Genomic DNA, 21,642 nt, shown 5'->3' with positions numbered 1-21,642 from the left:
TTTTTGTGATAAAATTCTGAGGACGTTCATAGTCTTTTTACTGTGATTACTTACTATAATTCTTTGTTTTACAGAAATCTGAACTGCTGTAAAAACGTTGAGACCATCTCAGCATCCAGACAGTTGGTAAGACAGCACTCATCGTTATATTTGGACAAATTGGCCTGAAGTTGGATGTGAAATAACACTTATGAATGCTTTTGTGTGTGTCCAGTGTCAGACTGAAGAGCATCTGTTGAAGGATCTGCTGAGGCTGGAGCTGAACACACTGAGGTGAGACAGAGTCAGAGCTGAGATGTTTCAATGAGACAAAGCAACATTTTACCTGTAGGTTTTGGTCTTGCCATAGGGACTCACAACTAAAGTATTTTGTTGTTTTTATGTCTTACAGAAATCTGACCAGGCTGATGAAGACTTGACGGTGATTTACAAAGATCCACTTCCTTTTGCTGTGAGTCTGCAGAACCTGCTGCATGTACAGAGTCTGTGGAACCTTCTGAGACACTTCAGCTCCTCGTCTTCATCGGCTCAGTACAGACTAATCCACCTGTCTGGACTGATGTGAACTATAACTGCAGAAATACAGATGTTCTATCATTAACTGCACCTAAAAATTTAAGTGTTTTACACTGTGTTAATGTTAAATAAATTGACTTTATAACTATACTTTGTTTTGCTTTATTACAACATTTATATCTTGTACTAAATTTGTAAAACTTCATTCATGGGATTAACAAATAAACCATAAAGGGAACTGGAATATTCCATTAACCAGTACTAAGCATAATAGTACAGGTTAAGGCCATATTTAAGTAACAAAAGTGATCAGTACTCGGAATTCCCAGTTGCCAGTACTAACATGTCTAGTAATCAGAACTTGTATCATTAGTAATGAACACTGTGAAAGCCGTCTTAATCATACTAGCGTTACTAGTAATCATGGCTTAACATTGGGAGTAATAATTATGCATCGGGTTTACAACTTATCCCAAGTAAGTGCAATGAGTTGGAATTTACAGTGTACCGGTGCCTTAACGGTACTTTTTTCGATACTTATGTTATTTTATTTGAGTTAAAATAATGTGCAGGAAAAGTATGGTTGAGGCGGAAGTCCAAACACGGCACGTCAGAAAACAGGAGCAGCAGCGTCACCTGGAACTTCATGTTTTGAGCAGAATTCCCACTAAAGCCGTGATAAAAAGAGAGAAAGGACATTATTACCTCCCGAGCTGCAGGAACAGACCAGATCCACATCAGGACCGTTTACTGAAGATAAACTTTTCTAAACTCACTGAGCTGTTCCACAGTGAAAGCTCCTCACACGTCACAGATCTGTTACATAGTGAGAGCGCTCACTCTGTCACTGACAATGCACCATAACTGTTCAAACATGGCTAATGCAGAGTGAGCCTCACCTTTTCCACAAACAATCTTTGATCCCAAACGCTCCGGTGCAGCTGGAGTTTAAACAACAGTAACTTCAGGCTCTGCGGCTAAAGGTAAAGGTAAAGGTAAAGGTAAAGGTAAAGCTAAAGGTAAAGCTAAAGCTAAAGGTAAAGCTAAAGGTAAAGCTAAAGGTAAAGCTAAAGGTAAAGCTAAAGGTAAAGCTAAAGCTAAAGGTAAAGCTAAAGGTAAAGCTAAAGGTAAAGCTAAAGGTAAAGCTAAAGGTAAAGCTAAAGGTAAAGCCCATGTGTTTCTTGTTGTCACTATCGTGTTGTCACTGCTTTTCTATTTGTCTAAGAGTCTAGTTTCTTATTCAGTCCTGGTTTAGTCCTGGTTTAGTCCTGGCTCAGACCGCGGCTCTGTGTGAGTAAGTTACTGCTTCGCTTCTGCATTTGCGCTGAAGCTGCTCATGAGTTCAGGCTTTTTTAGACTCACTGTGGATCATTTATTGACGTTTGGAGACAAAAAGTACCGAAAATTAGCACCGAAAACAAAAGTTTTTCGATACCGCCCACTACCGGAGCTTTTCGGTCGGTACCAAGTCTTAAGTTCAGGTAAGAACATATCTCAGTATGGAAAAACGGTGGCCTGTTCCTTTAAATTACTTGAATTGAGGAAATGTATCTTGTTTTTCCTGATCTGACCAAGTTTACTCTGCTAGTTTGAGCACATTTCTTATTTCAAGCGAGATTTTCTAAGGGAAATCTCGCTTGAAACTACATCTTCGTCAAAACAACTCGATTTTTGGATTATTTTGCTCAAATTGAGACATTTATACTAATCTCTTTAATTACTTTTTGCAGTGTACTGTGTGGTTTGGATGTTGGGAACCCCCCTGTAAAAAGTTATTAGCATTTATTTCACACACAAAAAATACTAATTTGTGAACCTGGTCTCAAACAATGGCAATAAATCCAATTCTGATTCTGAAATTCAATGTATGAAATTTGAAAAAAGTTTTGACACAAACCCTTCAGTGTTCCCCCAAATTGGGAACCACTGTTCTAGCTCAAAAGTATAGATCGCAAAATGATCAGTATCTCCTGTGCACTTCAGTGTGTCATTACCCACTCTAAAACATCGTGCTAATGCTAACGGCTAGCTTGCTACGACAGCCGTTTTTTTTCTACTGAACAATCTGCTGTGAGAAAGTATCCATACGGGCCCGATTTACACTTGACTTTGTTTATGTGTGGTAAATAATTTCATATTGTGCCGATAAACCTGTTCCTGTGAAGAATTGGGATTCCAAAAGTTAGGAATGAGTTTGGACACAGTTTGGCTTCCTCAGGTTAAGGGCCTTCAAGTCTTGTTCTGAAATTTGAAAGTAAATTGCTCACTAAGCCGCTATATTTCATGAGAGGGTTGCCATCTAACATTGTGCATAGACTAGCATTAGCTCAAGTATTTTACATATTCAATTGGTGTATTATCGTCGAATGGGTCCAGAATCTTACTCAGCAATCTTTCTTTTGGTCTAGATTATGCTTTTTTTCTAGCTAATCAAATGTTTCATAAGGTGGTTATTGGAAAGTTTGAGTCACTGTGCTGTTCTGTGCAGCAAAAAGCAACCGTCTCTCTTCCTCACTGATTGTTTTGCTGAATGTGAGAAGGTTTCCAAAGATATCAAAGTCTTAGTTATTTCTCTCAGGAAGGATATGTTAATCGAGGGGCTTCCTCCCGGTTGATCTTCCCTCGATGTAAGTGCCAGCTCTTGTCAAACGAACGCGCTCCACTTCTGACAAATGAATTTCTGATCTTCAAAGGTGGGTCAGGAGAGAGTACAGCGCCTCAATTATCCTCCCGTATCTGTAATACAGTGTAAGACGATAGGGACGCCGAGCAGAGGAAGTACAGATGAACTTGAGGATATCGACTGCAGCAAGGTTTCAATCAAAAATAATTTAGCTTCTGACGTTCAGCGGCGCGTGAGTCGCCATAAGCGTATCCAAGCATTTATGTTTTAATAATATATCAAGCTCATCTGTCAGACGTGCAAATCCTAAAAGCAGTGAGTCTTTTCTTGAAACAATAACTACTTACAAAGCAGCAAGAGTAGCGTTTGGAATTCCAGCAAATTTGACTTTAAACTTTCCACAGTGTATTTTCTTCATGTTTTATTGACTACTATGTGTCTTGTGTGGTGTCAGGAAACAAAGAAAGAAGATGCAGAGACACCTCCATCAGAACCAGAACCAGTGGGTGGAGCCGCCCAACCGAATGGTCCCCAACGGCCCCAACCACCCGGGCCCCGGGCCGGAGGAGATCCCCATGGCTGATGTGAGCGCAGACGCCGAAATCATTTACACATGTGTTTGTTTCTATCCATGTTTTTCAGATTCAGAGCACTGCTGCTTGTTCAATGTTTAAAACCACCTCATGACATCAGCAGGTGGGGGCCAGTGTTTTCAGCTTTTAAGGCGAGACACGGCAGGGGAAAATATAGTGGTCTATGTTAAGATTATAGCTATTTTTTTCCCATCTTAGCTGTAATTGACGTTTTGTCGCTAAAGAGCCTTAAAGGAATAGGCCACCGTTTTTACATACAGAGATATGTTCTTACCTTAGCTTTGACGAGTTCTTTAGGACCTGTCTGATCTTCCCCCGTGCCTTCAGTCACGTAAACACAGCGCAGACGGCGTTAGCATTTAGCCTCTCCCTCTCTCCTCTATTGCTCCAAAACAGGTCAAGATAGAAGCTACCAAGCTCTTCCACGTTTTCCCTTTAAACCATTTAAATATGGTTACGTGAAGTGTTCCACTACAAAGTATATTTACACGTAATAATACCAGGAGTAGTTCGAAATCCATGCAGTAATATCTTCACTTTACTGTGCAGATGCCAAACTACTCCTGGTGTTATTACGCCTTACAATATAGTCCCCCCTTTTATCCGCTTAGAAAATCCGTTACGTTACTTAGTGCTGCTTTAACAAAATAAAACAATACAATATACATAAAATATTGTATTTTTATATGAAAACACAAAATGACAGAAAACTTACACTACATTTGTTTATCATGTTTATATCAGTAATGGACTAAGCAAAAGCGTCGTATAAACATTGTACTCAAGTGAAAGTATACCAATTATTTCACGCAGATTTTGAAATTGAAACACAAATCAGGCTTACGATTCCCACAAATTAATACTTTTACAACATACTTCAATGGGGCAAAAAGCAACAAAAGTCACGTATAGACCTTTAAATGTAAGAATTGTGCTGATTTATCAAACCGGGTCAAACATCAGAGACCGAATGAGCCTCTGGTGTTTTCAGGCTTTATTATTCTCATGTTTCTGATCAGAACTACTTTACTGCAGCTTTTTTACATTCAGCTACTGTGCGTCTATTGCTAAAACAAAGATACTTTTACTTTTGATGCCGTTAAAACGAGTAGAAAGTCGTCTCTGCCTCCAGTATCGATAAAGTGTAAATAATCCTCTCACCTGGAATGAACCAACTTCACAAAACACCACAAAACAAAAGAGCCACAGGAAAAGAAGGTTTAGGTACTACCGGTATTGGAAAAACAAAAGTATCAAAAGCAAGAAATATAAAATCTTCATATTCAAGTTTTTTATGCTGTTGGTTGTACAAATTTAAAAAGAAAAAAAACTTTCCGGCAGCTATTCCAATAATCTGTGATTTCCTTCACAACTATTTCTTAACCTCTTAACTCCCACCTGAACGGATTCCATTTCCTCCAGTTTGGCTTTACCCTAATCAAAAAGCTTCTTGGGAAAAAAGCACCAAAACAGCCACAAAAAATCAAGAACAAGGAAAAACAAGAAAACAAGGATGTAAACACAACAAAAAACTGACAAAAACTCAACAAAGATGTGACAAAAATTCAACAAAGATGTGACAAAAATTCAACAAAAAATTACAAAAATTCAACAAAAATGTGACAAAAATTCAACAAAGATGTGATAAGAACTCAACAAAAATGTGACAAAAACTCAACAAAAAATTACAAAAATTCAACAAAAATTCAACAAAAATTCAACAAAAAAAATTACAAAAATTCAACAAAAAATTACAAAAAATCAACAAAAATGTGACAAAAACTCAACAAAAAATTACAAAAATTCAACAAAAATGTGACAAAAACTCAACAAAAAAAATTACAAAAATTCAACAAAAAATTACAAAAACTCAACAAAAATGTGACAAAAATTCAACAAAAAAAATTACAAAAATTCAACAAAAAAAATTACAAAAATTACAAAAAATCAACAAAAATGTGACAAAAACTCAACAAAAATGTGACAAAAATTCAACAAAAAAATTACAAAAATTACCAAAAATCAACAAAAATGTGACAAAACTCAACAAAAATGTGACAAAAATTCAACAAAAAAAATTACAAAAATTCAACAAAAATTCAACAAAAATTCAACAAAAATTCAACAAAAGAATTACAAAAACTCAGCAAAAATGTGACAAAAATTCAACAAAGATATGACAAGAACTCAACAAAAAAAGTGTGTAAATTTTTTTTTTTTAATGCAAATAGTGGGGAAAATGTGGTTAAATTTGGGGGGGGAAAGGGAAATAACGTGGGGAAAAAATGGAAGAAAATAAAAAAAATTGGGGGGTGAATTTGGGGAAAATTACCAAAAAAAAAAAAAAAAAAGGGGAAAATTGGGAGGAAAAAAAACACCCAAAAAAATTGGGGAAAGATTTGAAGAAAAATTCAGGGGGGACATTTTTCTTTTAAATTGTTAAAAATGGGGGGAAAAATAAGAAACGTGGAAAGTTTTTTTCCGCCTGTTGTTAAAGGAAGTTTCATCTCAAACAACTAATACAAATGTAAAAGAAATTAAATGGAAGGAAAAGAATAAATTAACATTATTCATCTTATGGTTCTAAATGAAAAATAATTAAGTATCGGTACCGGAAAAAGTATCTTTCAGGTATCGGTTAAAGTATCATTAAAGTACCGGTATCGAAAAAAAATGAACGGTACCCAGCCCTACCTAAGAGGTGTTTTTACTCCTCTGCCTCTTCCATTTGTAAGTGAGGAGCTTGTGCTAAAACACAGCCGACATGTCAGAGCCTTTAATTAAATATAACTGTGTCTAAAAATAGCCGTGGTCTTCTGAAGCGCCTCCGAGTGTAATGAGCTAGTCAGCAGCAGAGGAGGCGAGAGGCAGGGAACACTGGGCCGGCGGCTAACGCTAAAGCTAATGCACCAGAGGGGGAATCACCGCGCAGGTCATTGTCCGAGTACGAGAGACACGGGAGATTTACGACTCTGGTATGAATAATGAAAGACCGAGGCGGATGAAGGACTCCAGGTCAAGTGAAATTCCTGTTAGATCGTTGAAATCAAACAAGGCCACTCCAGCACAACCGCCTTCTGCTATTCGGCCTCTGCAACTGCCTCCACCACCAGAAATTACTAAAAAAAGAGGGACTTTGCTCAAATCAGCGGTGCCTTAGTGGGATTTACTAACTAATGCAAAATCAAGCAACCTCTGCAAAGTCAGTGGGGGATTGCAACTTTCCCGCAGCTATTCCGATAATCTGTGATTTCCTTCACAACTGTGTCTTAACCTCTTAACTCCCACCTGAACTGATTACATTTTCTCCAGTTTGGCTTTACCCTAATCAAAAAGCTTCTTGGGGAAAAAAGCACCAAAACAGCCACAAAAAATGAGAAGAAAACAAGGATGTAAACACAACAAAAAAGTGACAAAAATTCAACAAAAATGTGACAAAAACTCAGCAAAAATGTGACAAAAATTCAACAAAAATGTGACAAAAATTCAACAAAAAAATTACAAAAATTCAACAAAAATGTGACAAAAATTCAACAAAAATGTGACAATAAAACTCAACAAAAAATTACAAAAATTCAACAAAAATGTGACCAAAATAATAATAAAAAAAAAAACATAAAAAAGGTGACATATCACAGCAACAACGTGATGAAAAAGATCAGTTTTGTGGGTATTAGCTTTCAAATGAGGTGTTACACAGACCGATATAATGGCCAAAGAGGACAGAATGCATTTGGTTCAGGCGGGTGGTAAGAGGTTAAAGGAATAGGCCACCGTTTTTACATACTGAGATATGTTCTTAGCTTAGAGTCTAGACGAGTTCATTTGTACCTGTCTGGTCTTCACGCGTGCCCTCAGTCACGTAAACACAGCGCAGACGGCATTAGCATTTAGCCTAGTAAATATGGTTACGTGAAGTGTTCCACTACAAAGTATAATTACACAAAATTAAACAATGTGGATTTTCTAAGCGGATAAAAGGGGGGACTATATTGTAAGGCGTAATAATACCAGGAGTAGTTCGACATCAGTAATATCTTCACTTTACTGTGCGGATGCTGAAGTACTCCTGGTATTATTAGGCCTTGCAATATAGTTCCCCCTTTTATCCGCTCAGAAAATCCACATTGTTTAATTTTGTGTACTTATATAGTATACTTATAGTGGAACACTTCACGTAACCATATTTAAATAGGGAAAACGTGGAAGAGCTTGGTAGCTTCTATCTTGACCTGTTTTGGAGCTATAGTGGAGAGAGGGAGAGGCTAAATGCTAACGCCGTCTGCGCTGTGTTTACGTGACTGAAGGCACGGGTGAAGATCAGACAGGTCCTAAAGAACTCGTCAAAGCTCAGGTAAGAACATATCTCAGTATGTAAAAACGGTGGCCTATTCCTTGAACTAAAGTGAGTTTCTGATCAGTTGAATCCATTTTACTTGTTTTATTTGCGTGTTTGAAGTTCCAGCTCACAAGAAGATGTGACACATGACATTCTTTGCTCAAACCTTTAACCACTTCCTGTTTCCAACACGCCGTCCCGTCAGAGCTGTTGGACCTGACTGCTGTGTGTGTGTTTCAGTACATCCCTAAGACCGTCCCGACCACAGAGTGCGTGATCACGGACGGGGCGGAGGGACCGGGGAACTGCGCCGGCAGCCGGATGTCCACGCGGTCGCACCACTCCACCACGGCCTCGCACGCCTCGCGCTACGGATCCAGGCGAGTGCCGGCCAAGCGCTGCCTGTTCATGTTGTGATGGAAAACCACATTTTTCTGCCTTCAGTAACAAGTCGCCTTTTTCACGACAGTCATGAATGGAGCTGGTCCGACACAACTCAATGGGAGAGACACAGTTTTGGAAATAAGTTTAGAACAGAAAAACTAGTGGTTGGATTCACGTCATTTTGAATATTCTCATCACTTTTGGAGACAGTGATTTGACCTTAGTTCATGTGGTGCTACGTTAAAGGAGCTTTACCTGATTGTACAACAGGGTCACTCAAATTTCAAATTGCTATTTTCTGGTCCAAACTCATCTCAAGCTCTCCTAATGCATTTACAACATCATCACTCGTCACAGGGACTGAGTTTAAACCAGGTTTCACAACTTTCAGGAGGAAAACTGTCACTTCACTGTAAAACATGCCCACTAGCCTGACATTTCATGACGGTTTAAAAGGCTTTAAAACCAGTGTTTTTTGGATAAATGTCTGCTTTTACCATATACTAAAGCAGTGGTTCTCAACCTTTTGGAGCCACGACCCCCCATTAGAACAGGTAAAGGGGTTTGTGACCCCCCACCCGGGTCATACCGTGAGACATATAAACATTAGCCGACATAATAGATTTTCAATGAGCCGTGCTGAAAGACTAATTTCTGCTCTTTGGAACAGACAATAAAGTTCTATTCTATTCTATTCTATTGCTGGGTTGCAGGTGACGTCACAGCGTTCTAAAGGCCAATGCTATTGTTTGGAGGAAATTTTTTTTTGTTTTTGAGGAAATGTTTGGTCTTGTACAGAGAGATCATGGACCCAGTGACTGATATTAATGATCATTTTTCTAATTTATACATTTTCTTTTGAGCTACGACTTGTGAAAATGTAATGCTGTTAATAGGAAAAACTGGCTCCTGCCCCCCCGCTGGGCCCGATGACATCATCACGTTCTAGAACCTGCAACCCAGCAATTCTATTCTATTCTATTCTATTCTATTCTATTCTATTCTATTCTATTCTATTCTATTCTATTCTATTCTATTCTTCTTAAAAAACAAAGATAAAAAACAAATGGCTGAAATAAAATTCATCAAACTACGAACAAATAGTGGTACTCTGGTAAAACAGCAAACACATGCTACAATAAAACATTTGATTATACGCTAATGAAAATATGTATATTTTATCTATATGCTCTAGCGACCCCCCAAATTTATACCACTGTACTAAAGGACCACTGTACTAAAGGACAAAACAAATTTTATTCCAATTACGGAAAATAAAAAAATCAAGGATAGCTCCTTTAAGAGAGGAGACGTTGAACTTTGTGACAGTTTTTGTTTCATGTGGGTCCAGCCATTACAGAGATATTAACCGTAAAGCAAATCAAAATTTCTGCATTTTCACGGTTGCCATAGTTACCACAATCTACCACCACAAAAGGTGAGGAGAGACACAGTGAAATTTGAAACAATCAAACTCCTCCCCTCTTTAACGTGAGGGTTGTAAAATCGTGAGCTGCTCAGAGAATCGTAGCTACGACCAAAGTTTATCGTAGGGAATATCAGGCTCCAGAGGACGTGTGTTTCGCTGAGGCCAGTGTTGCTGAAAAGTGCAGGGAAAGTCCTTTGTCCCTCTGTCACTGCACGACCCGGCTTTAGTTTGCAAAATGAGGAGAGCAGGAACACAAAACGATCACGCTTCCTCTCCCTCGCTCCTGATTGGACCTGACAGGCTGAGGCACAGGAAAAGCTCCTCTCATTGGTCAATACAGGAGGATGCTCGACTCTGATTAGTTGCTGAGATTCGGGATATATACATACATATATATTATTACTTTACATCAAAATGCAAAACCCGGTGGTCGATTTTTCACATTCAAATTATAAATTTGTAAAAATCAAAATTAGACTTCCAGACTCATCATTTTAATTCTTAGCTGCATCTACTCAATTTTAAAATAATAGTTTTTTTACAATGTTATGACATCACAAAACACAAACTATTTAGTGGTAGAAGGTAATCAAATGTCCCAGGATTCCCGTGGCATTTTAACTAAGCTGAAATATCATTATAAAGCGTTAAATCTAATTCCAACAGGTTTTATGCCTGATGTTCTTTGAAGGATAATCACATTGTTTGATCTTTTTCTCAGTAAATTCATTAAAAAGAACAACGATTATGGAACAAAAAATATTAAATTCCTTGTTTATCTAACATTTTCGGTCATTTTTTATTTATTTATTTTCGGTTTGTTATTTTCGGTTTCCCAAATGTTTCCCGTTGTCCAATTTACTCACCCTGTCTATCTCTTCAGAAATGATAAACGATTTATTTCATAGATTTATCTCATAAACATTGTGCCTTAACTTAGATTAAATGTCATGTACGTCAGTGCTTCCCAACCAGGGGTACGGGGACCCCTGGGGGTACTCGAGGACCTAACAGGGGGTACTTGGAACTATTTCAGATTTTAAAAAATTGGGAAATTGAACATCATTTTTACATGAAAAGCTATATTTTGCTGTAAAATGTGCAGCTTTGGGAGAATTTTAGGTTTTTATTACAAATACCACTTGTAAGTAATTGCTTTCTAAGTAAACTGCAACACCCTTGAGGTAGGGGGTACACGGACAACCACTGAAAACCCTCAGGGGTACGCAAGACAAGTTAGGAACCACTGATGTAAGTTGTGTTTCACTCACACAAATCTTACACATAGTTTTAGAAACTAGGTCTTGGCTTTCAAATGAAGTATCACACTGGCATATAGGCTGCTTTGAGATTTGGATATAATTGCTAACCCTAACTCTAACCCAACAGTGTTAATGTCGTCGACTAAAATATTGAGTCTTAATTTTAGTCAAAGTGATATTTTTGACGACTAAAATTGGACTAAAACTAAATTAAAAGTTTCTCATGAGACTAAAACTATGACTAAAATGTCCAGATATTTTAGTCGACTAAAATAAGACTAAATAAAAATGAAAAGGAGAGACTAAAATCATCCGAACTTCTATTGAGCGTCTGAAAGAGCCTCAGATCATGTAAATTCTCTGAGCTTTGTTCATGTGGAGCAGCTCCATGAAGCAGAGGAGCAAGATTAAATATGATTAGAATGAATATTATCAATGCAAAGTCGACTAAATTCGTCTTAATTTTAGTCGACTAAAACTAGACTAAAATTGAAACGATTTTTTTGACTAAATCTCGACTAAAATTAATTTACATTTTAGTCAAAAGACTAAAACTAAATTAAAATATGTTGTGAAAATTAACACTCTAACCCAATAACGTCACAAAATTCAAGGGACAACATCACCCCTACATTTCAATGATAAGATGTGTCTGTCCCGCCGCAGACACGAGGAGCAGACGTGGAGCATGGAGCGGACGGAGAGCATGAACTCAGACTGCCAGTCGGGCGGCCTGTCCAGCTCCGTGGGCACCAGTAAATGCAGCAGCCCGGCCTGCATGGCGCGGCGGGCACACTGGGGCTGCACAGAGGGGTCCGGGGCAGGGATGGCGTACGGAGACTCCTACGACTCTCTGCGGGACTCTCCTCACAGCGACAGGTACGACACATCATCACCGCTCAAACACTGTTGTGAGTCAGGATCACAGATCACTTTAAGAACAGATTACAAAACCGTTTCTTGTGACATATTCAGCATGGCGGGGCTTAATTATTATTGAGTAGGAGTTAGAAATCATCGCAGTGTCATGTGGAAGGGCTGACAGTGACTGGAGAGTTTTTCCGGATGATGCGGGGCCCTCTTGTGGCGCAAAAGTGAAATAACAAAAGCAAGATTTAAGACGACACTCACACAAAAACGTATTATTTCTATCAGTAATATACAAATGAAATTAAACTGAGAAAGATTTAAGAGGCCAGTTAAAATGTGTGATGTGTCTAATAGTAGTAGTAGTAGTTTATTCGGTCAGTTCATTCCTTTAAACGTAAAAACATTTCCAATTCTTTGTGGACAACACGACCGAAAGGGTTTAGGCTGAAGTGAAAACTTATAACGCCTCACCCAGTTTACAGACTTTCACCAGAGACAAAACAAAACACAAACATTAATAACAAGTGTCAAACAGAAGAGAAATAAGCATGTATCTGAAGTTAGTAACATAAATTTCAATATTCCAACAACTATGTATACATACATTTGTTTTAAGTTAATTTAGATGAAACCAAATCATGTCATCATTATTATTTTTATTTATTTTTTCTGACTTTATTCATCCTAAGCTTTTATATTCTTGAATTTTAGTAGCTTTAAACAACTTTTTGAAAGGTTTGACTGTTTGGGACAGTTTTAACTGATCTTCCAGGTCGTTCCACAGATTAAAACCTCTTACAGAAACACATCCACTCTTTTTATTCTTTTTAGCTTTTGCTTTTTTGAAAATAGCAGTTCCTCGGAGGTTATACTGACTTTTCCTGTGTTCAAAAAGCTCCTGGAGGAGGGAGAAGATTATGATATGTTTTTTACACAATTACTATTGTATTTAGGTCAATAAGATCATGGATTTTCAGTAGGCTCAGCTCTACAAAGATAGTTCGTTGGTGCATAGAAATCGCTTTAGTGATTATTCTTATTGCCTTTTTTTGGAGTAGGAAAATAGGATGAGTATTGGATTTATAATTGTTTCCCCATATTTCCAGGCCATAATTTAGGTAAGGAAGTATAAGGGAGTTATATATAATCTACTCATTGCTCATTGTTATGTTTTATCAGTGATTGTAAGAGTGTGTCGGTCCGTAGCAATGTTTTCCAGTTACAGTTCAGCTCTTGGTAAATCTTAGAAAAGTGTGACTAATGTTTTTCTTTTATAACAGACATGCTTTTTTTTGTTCCAGATACGTCTCGGCGCTGACCACCCCCGCTCGTCTGTCTCCGGTGGAGTTCCACTACCCCCATCTGCCCCCACAGGTGCCCACGTTTCAGATCACATCCCCAAACACGGGCCACGCCCTGTCCCTGCCCCCCGCGGCCGCCGCCTACCACCGTGAAGACGACCAGCCCCTGCTGCGCTGCCCCGAGGTCTGTCAATAGCTCTCACCAAGAAGTGCGTCCGAAACCATCAGATTATAGCCTCTACAGTCTGTCCCAATCCTGGCTGCTCATCCTGTACCTTTCATGGGGTCAGCTGTTAGATCTCTCAGCAGCATTTACCCAATTCGACCGTCCTTACCCAGGGCGGAAAACACAGGGGAAGTGACATCACCAAGGCTCAATCCGAAACCATCAAATTGTAGCCTCTAAGCACTAACACCAGCAACTAACTCCTTAACCTTTCATGGGTCGACTGTTAGATCTGTGCAGTTAGTGAACTAGAGCTTCAGCAGAATTTTGCACAATCCGTCTGTCCTTAAACAGGGGAAAGGGAAGTGACATCACCAACAGCTGCTTTTCTTCTTCTTTAAAGTTATTGGTGGAGTGCAGGCCAATGGCCGCTGGCTGCCCTGCTTTTTGACCACAAACGTGGGGGCCGCCATTGCTCCGCCGTTGCTGCAGTACCTCCATATCGCCGCTAGGCCCCCATGGAAAAGCATTGGACTTTAGACACGTTAAAAACTACTTTAAAGCCTGGTTTCAATTGTTTCAACACTAGACTAGGCTAGATATTCCTCCTGAGATAACGCTGGGTTAATAACAATATATGAAACCAGGCTGGTTTTCGTAATATGAATTTTTGAAATCTCGTACTTAATGAGGGTCGGACTGTTAGCATTGGAGCAGCGCGAGCTACACGTCACGCAAGGGCGGAGTCTACGGTGAAAATCCCGCCCGTATGCCCTTTTTAGGAACATGCTTCATCAGAGCTGGGGAGGGGGAGCCTGTAAATCCGCCATGAATTGCCCCACGGCCGTGGTCAATCTGGTAAACGGGGAGGAGTGAGCATAAGACGTCCATTTTTTTTTTACAGTCTATGGTGCAGGCCAAACAAAAGTGCATGTCGCCCCCTAGTGTCCAACAACAACATAGTGTCCAAACAAAGACATTTAAGGAGAAAAATAAATCCAAATGATCCAAACATTTCTCTTTAGTGTTATTTTATTTCAACAGCTGTTTCTTAAAGCTACAGCAGCAAATGATCCATGTGGCACCAGAGGTCCCTATGCTAAAGAGGCTATGATAGTTAGCATCAAGGCTCCTTTTCCTAACTACTTCCTAACTGACTTACCAATTTGGAAGCAACTTGCCATGGCGGACGCTGACGCACATCCGGTTTGGCGTAAGAGCTCTTAGCAATCTGATGGTTTCGGAAGGAGCCCAACAGTGTTCTTCTTCTTCTTCTCTAAGGTTGCTGGAGGACTGCAGGCCAAACAAAAGCACATGCTGCCACCTACTGTATCACGTATGCAACAACATAGTGTCAAAATAAAGACGTTTAAGGAGAAAAAAAAAGAGAAAAATCCAAATGATCCATCACATTTCCCTTTAGCGTTATTTTATAAAGCTACGTCACCCATATTGGACTGGCACAGTGGCTTATGGGATGGCACATAGCTCCTAATCGCCGGTAAGGGACCACCAGAGGTCACTACGCTAAAGTGGCTATGATAGTTAGCATACAGGCTCCTTTCCCTAACTCCTTCCTAACCGACAGCCCAGTTCGGAGGCTTCTCATCATGGCGGACGCTGACGCACCTCCGGTTTGGCGTTAGACCTCTTACCAATGTACTGCTTTCGGACGGGGCATAAGTCTGTAATATGTCCATATGGGCTTGTTGCACGATATGGCTATGCTAGTTCCTCTGACCTGAAGTTGTGAGCGTCGGTACTTCCTGTCTGTATTCTTTTCCTATAGAGATTAGCACGGACCTGCTGGAATAATAATCATATTTTCTAAAGATTACGTTGTGGGCAGTGAGTTCCTTGTAGATGAGCATTTACTGTGTGTTCAAATCTTAATGTAGGATGTAATGAGTTCAGAGGAGACGCCTGTGATCATAAAGGATTAATAGTTTGTCTTTAAGGTACAGGCTAACATGCTATAAAAATGGAATAAATATAAATACAGATAAAAAATAAAAAAATGACAGTGGGACAAGATGGTTTATATGCAGATTAGTTTATATTTGAGGCACTATTTCAAATTTTACAATGCATGAAATGAATGTTAGCCTTTAGCCTCAGGACAAACTCACTGATCCTTATAAACATAGACGTCTCCTCCACTGAAATATTTACACTGTACAGCAACTCGTTAACCTGCAGGAAGTGATCATCTACCAGGAACTCACTGTCCACCACAGAATCTTTAGGAAAAACGATGATTCGAACGCGTCAAGGCTAATCTTAATGGAAATTAATACAAACAGGAAGTACTAGCGCCCACAACTTCAGCTCAGAGAAACTAGCGTAGCCACATTGTGCAACAAGCCAATTATTATACAGATTTCATATTGATAACAGCGTCTCTCACCTGTGCTGCCCCCTGCAGGACCGGAGTCTGTACCGGCAGCCGCGGCGGCCCCGGCGGCCCTACCTGACGGAGAGCACAGGGAGCCTGCCCTCCAGCCCGTACCACGTCCCGGACGAGGAGGCGTACGAGACCACGCAGGAGTACGCCTCGTCCCGGGAGCCCATCCGCAGCCGGCGCCGGCCGCGCAGAAACCGCCTCAACGGACACATCTCACAGCGAGCCGGTCTGCAGGACTACAGGGACTACAGCTCCCAGAGCTTCAGCGGCTCCGAGGAGGAGGAAGAGGAGGGCGAGAGCACGCCCTTCCTCAGTATGCAGAACATGAACGTGGACCCGGTCCGACCCTCGGACTCTCGGACTCACCGCGGCCTCAGTCGGCCCGGACGCTCGCAGTCGCACCGCTCCAAAGCCGACAACATGCCGCTCTAAGCCCCATCACCACCTCACACCAGGACTACTGCACCTAGGAGAAATATTTTTATTTTGTATAACAGACAGATATTCTAAACAAATGAAATATTTATTTTCATTGTCTACTAGCTAACAGCAAAGACTTTTTTTATAACGGGGGGATATTTATATGTGGAGTTTTTTGATTTACAGCATTATGAGAGATGAAAATAAGAGAATTACGTGCCAATTTTTTCACGAGTTAGATAACTAGAATAATATTGTGGTGCCTTTTGCTGTATGCTGAAGTTGGAGGTCCCATTGAGTTTTGTAGCCTTTCTTATGAAGACTCCTGTTTTTATAGAGTCCCGCCCTGTTCCTCCTTTTGCGTTGGTTTCGCGCTGGTTTGGGATCTTCCTCTTTTGAACTGTGATTCTGTTCTGATCATGCAATATCGCCCCCTTCTGTCAGAGCTGTCTGTTTACATGTTTTCCCCGCGCAGCCCCAGGTGCAGGTAGACATCTGTTTTTGAATCACAAAGGAACACAACTTTACGTCGCTGCCCGTCAGTCTGATTTCAGTTGTGATTTCGGGAGCTGTGGAGTCGATCGATCGAGTGCCTGGGCCGACGGCGGTGTCCCAAATCAGTCACCAAAACCACAAGCTGTTATCAAGCACTTTTCTGTTCAGATGATTTTGGAACAGGAACTTGAGATCCACTTTTGGAACTCCTCGGTGGAGTTTATGGCTTTTTTATTTGCGCCAAGTCAACCCACTTATAATACATGGGCGACAGGAAGGCCAGAGGTGGGTAGAGTCGCCAAAATATTGAATTACTGCTATAGAAGAACCTGTCAAAAAGCAAAAGTTAGATGTATATTTTAGAGTTGGATCTTTCAGTGGTAGTCCGTGTACCTCCTACCTCATGGGTGTTGCAGCTTGTGTAGAAAGAAATCACTTAAAAAGCGCTATTTGTTTGCGTTCAAAATTCGTTCTCCCAAAATATACCTTTTCTTGTCAAAATGATGTTCAGTTTCCCCGGCACCTGATTGGGAAACACTGTTTTAGAGCAGGGGTTCCCAAACTGTTTCGCATTTTGAATAATTGAATGGATTTAACAAATTATAGGCTGTTTTACACTCAAAAATATACTAAAAAAAAGTAGTATTTTTCTTTTTGTTTCATCTTGAAATCATCTGGGGAACCCCGTCAAAGTGCTTGATTTTGTTGCTTGAGTAGTACAGATACTGGTCATATATTACTCCAATATGTGCAAAAGTCCCTTGGCCAAATTATTATTGAAGTGCTGAAGTACTTGTAGAAAATAAGTATTCAATGTAAAGAAAAAAGTCTGAATCATTATAAATAAGTTTTAGCTTTAAAAACAAATGATGAACTTCACTGAACTTCTCCACAGCGCCACCTGCTGTTCTGGAGTTTTAAATCTAGCAAAACAGCCAATAAGCGGATTCAGCATTTCACCGAGCGCAAAGCATGCTGGTCCAGGTTAAAGGTCAGGACTACCCAGATCGTATCCCAAACTGTTCACATGAGTGTGACCCAGCATTGAATATTTTGATGTTTTTATGTTTTAAAGGAATTCTGTAAGAAACGGGACACAGTGTTACTGGGAAGAGAAAAAGAACTGGTTAGCTATACGTCAAACTTACTAATTTAATCCATTCATCACGACGTTCTGGATCTTTTCTTTCAGTTGGAAATATGATGAGTAGCGTAAATGCTCTAATACTGGCCTGTATTCCATTAGCGGCCGGGTCTCTAACAGTGGCCGGGTTTGTGGCTGGCGGAGGCAAATTAAAGCCGGTCTCTAAAACAGGCCGGGGCTTTTAGTAGAAACTATAGCAGTAGAAATATTCCCCATGTTAGGAATTTGTCTCATTCATGTGTAAATGAAAACTCATGTGCAGGAAGTAACAAACGGGATTTAGCCACTTTTCAAACCTCCTGTGACTATTTGTAGAAACAGGGAAAGCAACAAATGTTGTGTGACCCTCCAGGGTTTTAATAAAGTCTCCATCGCGTCCTCAAAGCACGTCCAGCTGCTCCGTGTGCAGGTCAGTCCCACGCCTCAAAATAACTCCTCCCATCAGCGCGAGCGTCTCGTCTTCTCTCGGGTCAGTCTCATGATCGATCACAAACACAAACGCTCCGTCTAAACTCGCCTTTTACACAAGATAACAACAAATAATCCCGTCCGCGGTAAAAACGAAACAGAAACCTGCAGTGACACTGATGTCAAAGCTCCGCTAACAGCAACGAAACACTTCCTGTTGTCCCGACAAAATAAAAGGCGTCAATGTTCCAGCCGCTGGGAGAGGGTTTGAAATGTTCATCAATAAATGAACCTAATATTTTAGGTGCAAATGGACACAAATCTTGTTTTTCTTCATTTTCCTGGTCGTCCGTTTTGCTCAAATAGAAATAAAGGCCTGTCTCTAATTGTGGCCTGGTTCCAATAAAGGCCTGGTCCTAGATGCCCTTGAGTAAATAAAGGCCCCGGCCTATATTACAGCATTTACGGTGAGTTTGGTGGCTCCATATACAACACTGTGAGGTTCCTTTATTGCACTCGTAAATATGACAAAACTCTTCCATAGACTGATTAAGCCCACGTGCACAGCAGTGCAGGGCGATATGGCCTAAAATCTACAGCACGATATAAAAAAAGAAATATAACGATATATTTGGCGATATAATTGACAATGGACTAACTACTTCATACTTGCAGCCTATCGGGAAAATAAGTACCGACAGGGCCTTATTTTCCCGATAATGACCAGCGTTCTATACATTATCCCGCTTATTATACGGCCATTTGCCAACTGAACAACATAAACTTCATACACTTTTATGAAGGTTGAAAGGTTTATTTATCGACTTCCGTGACAAATAGTTCCCAAAAGTTTGCGCGTTGCTCGGCAACGTTTTGCTAGGCTAGAAGCAGCAAGGCTAGTAGCTAGCCTAGCTACTTAGCTGAAGGCGCAGTTGGAGGAATGGTGGTGAATCTCTGGGTAAGTTGAAAGTCAGACTCACGCTAACTTCACGAGCGATTCCCCGACTTCTCTCTCAGTGACAGGACAGAGATAGTGTCGCTACTACTTTATCAGAAAATAATGACCGGTAGAACGTTGGGAAATCCCATTCAAATCAACGGAGCTTCGACTTACGTTGTGAAGAGCCGCATAATAATGGGCTTTAGTGAGTAGTTGTGAACTTTGACCGGAGCATCACCACGCATGTGTCCTGAAAATGCTGATTTGGCTTATTCCACATGTTTTACTTTGATCTTTTATGGGAATGTAGTAGAGTAGATATTTATTTTTTCAAGTCAAAGTTACAAGTTTTCTACAAAATGACTGCCCAAGTAAAGAAACTGCACTTAGGTACAGTATTTAAGTAAATGTATTTAGTTACTGACCACCTGAATACACAAGCAGTTGAAGAGTCACACTCTGTACAACTATGTGCTGCCACCAACTGGCTACTATACATGTAATGTAGTGTGTAAAAGAACATAGAAAGTTTAACTTTGCCATAGAACTGATCCTGAAGAGCTGAGACCTGAAATGTCATCTAGATTTGGCTGCACATTTTTTTGGGGGGGGGAAATCTAATTGTGAGTGTAAAAAGATACAGTGCTAAACTAATACAATGTTTGTAGAGGTCTGAACTACAGGGTTGGAGACTGGATATTTAGTTGTTTGCAAAGAATATTGCACTGCCAAAGTATTGTGATTATGTTGCAGCTCCACTTCTAGTTCAGTGGCAAATGTTCTTTCCATTGACCAACAGTCCTGCCATTATCCTACCCCAAGAAAGTCTCCGAAGTGAAACTGTTGCTGCTTCATCTTTCCCCGTGTTCACAACGTTTGCCTCTCAGTGTAACTTCAGAGTGTGTTGCGTTCAGGGAGACTGAGTGACTGATTTCGGACACAGCCTTTGTATCTGGCCTCTCCTGTTTCTTGTTCGATCGACGAGCTCCTCCACCCAACCCCCTCGCCGCCACCGGCTCCATCGCACTGTTAGTCCTGCCCTCGCGGGGAAGTGATCGGCCGGAGCCGCCCCCCAAAGCTGTCCCTGAAACCGATTCAGAGAGTCCAGCCTCGGACTCCGGCCTCGCTGCCCCGCCTCCCGTCGCCGTTTCTTATGCCAGCAGCTTAGAGCCGCACTGTGTCTCAGGATTATCCCATCTCATCCAGCCAAAAGACTCCGCAGTCATTCCCGAACCCCCCCAGCCTGGTCTACCTGACTTACCTATGGTTCTACATCCACATTACTGAGAAAAGGGAAGATACTGCTGTCCTTTTCTGCTTACAGGGTTGAAGCGGTTTGGTCAGAATAGCCATGTTTACACTGGTGCAGTGCGGTTTGGGTCGGGTCAGCGGGACACACACTTCGGCAAGGAGTTCTGAAAATCACCAGGTTATATTATATCACGAGACTGTTCGAGCCCTGTGCATGGTTCATTTTACTAAAGGCAAAGCAAAATACTGAGGATTTTAAGACAAGAAAAAACAGAAGTCGAAGTGTTGTTACTGATTTCCAATCTAATTCTAATGATTGTTTTTCTACCTGTTAATCTGGCAAATGTATGTATTTATTTATCTATCAGGGACGATGCAATTAACATAGTTACAACACAGGTTTTTATCTGATGTGATGCATATAGAGCTTATAACCATTGCCTTCAACTCCTGTCCCTGGTCTGCAAGGCCGTGGGAACCCAGGGTGCTGAGGGCGCTGCAGCACCCCCTGGTGGATAGTTTGTGAACTGCAGGCAATATTAACCCCTTAACTCCCACCTGAACCGAGCACATTTTCTCCAGCTTTACCCCAATCCAAAAGCTTCTGGAAAAAAGGTGTGAAAATAGCAACACAAATGTGAAAAAAGTGAGAAAACATTGACGAAAAAGTGACAGAAAAATGGACGAAAAAGTGATAAGAATTTGACAAAAAAATGTGAATAATTTGACGAAAAAGTGAAAAAAAGTTACGGAAATTTGACAAAAATGAGACGACTGCCCAACAAAAAAAGTGCTGAAAAAAAATCTGACGTGAGGAAAAAGATCAATTTAGTTTTGTAGGTCTTTCAAATGAGGCGTTACACTGGCTTACAGGATTTGGGTAAAGCTGAACTGGAGAAAATGCTCTCGGTTTAGGCGGGAGTTAAGAGGTTAATAAATAGGATTTATGCACAGAAAAAGTATTTTGGGGGTAAATTTTGTCCCTCAGCGCCCCCTAACTAAAATATCTTCCCACGGCTCTGCTGGTCTGGCCTCTCTACACACTTTACAAGTACTTTTAGCCTGTTATTTGCCGTCCCCAGAATCAGGGGGTTGGG

At 40.5% G+C, this 21,642-nt stretch overlaps 1 protein-coding gene across 2 annotated transcripts in view; it reads left to right on the top strand.

Annotated features, from left to right (window-relative positions):
* The window catches only part of nrg2b (neuregulin 2b), a 114,087-nt gene extending 96,953 nt beyond the window's left edge, over positions 1 to 17,134 (top strand). For both annotated transcript variants that reach the window (XM_079556209.1, XM_079556208.1), the window contains 5 exons: positions 3,594 to 3,723; positions 8,312 to 8,451; positions 11,813 to 12,025; positions 13,318 to 13,501; positions 15,909 to 17,134. In XM_079556209.1, the coding sequence (XP_079412335.1) occupies positions 3,594 to 3,723; positions 8,312 to 8,451; positions 11,813 to 12,025; positions 13,318 to 13,501; positions 15,909 to 16,319 (1,078 nt within the window). In that variant the 3' untranslated portion in view covers positions 16,320 to 17,134. The remainder of the gene's footprint in view (positions 1 to 3,593; positions 3,724 to 8,311; positions 8,452 to 11,812; positions 12,026 to 13,317; positions 13,502 to 15,908) is intronic.
* Positions 17,135 to 21,642: the final 4,508 nt, after the last annotated feature.

Source organism: Gobius niger (assembly GCF_951799975.1).
Source record: "Gobius niger genome assembly, chromosome: 5".
In the NCBI taxonomy this organism is placed as follows: domain Eukaryota; kingdom Metazoa; phylum Chordata; class Actinopteri; order Gobiiformes; family Gobiidae; genus Gobius; species Gobius niger.
The sequence above is the reverse complement of the archived record's forward strand: the minus strand, read 5'-3'. Positions and strand labels throughout refer to the sequence as shown.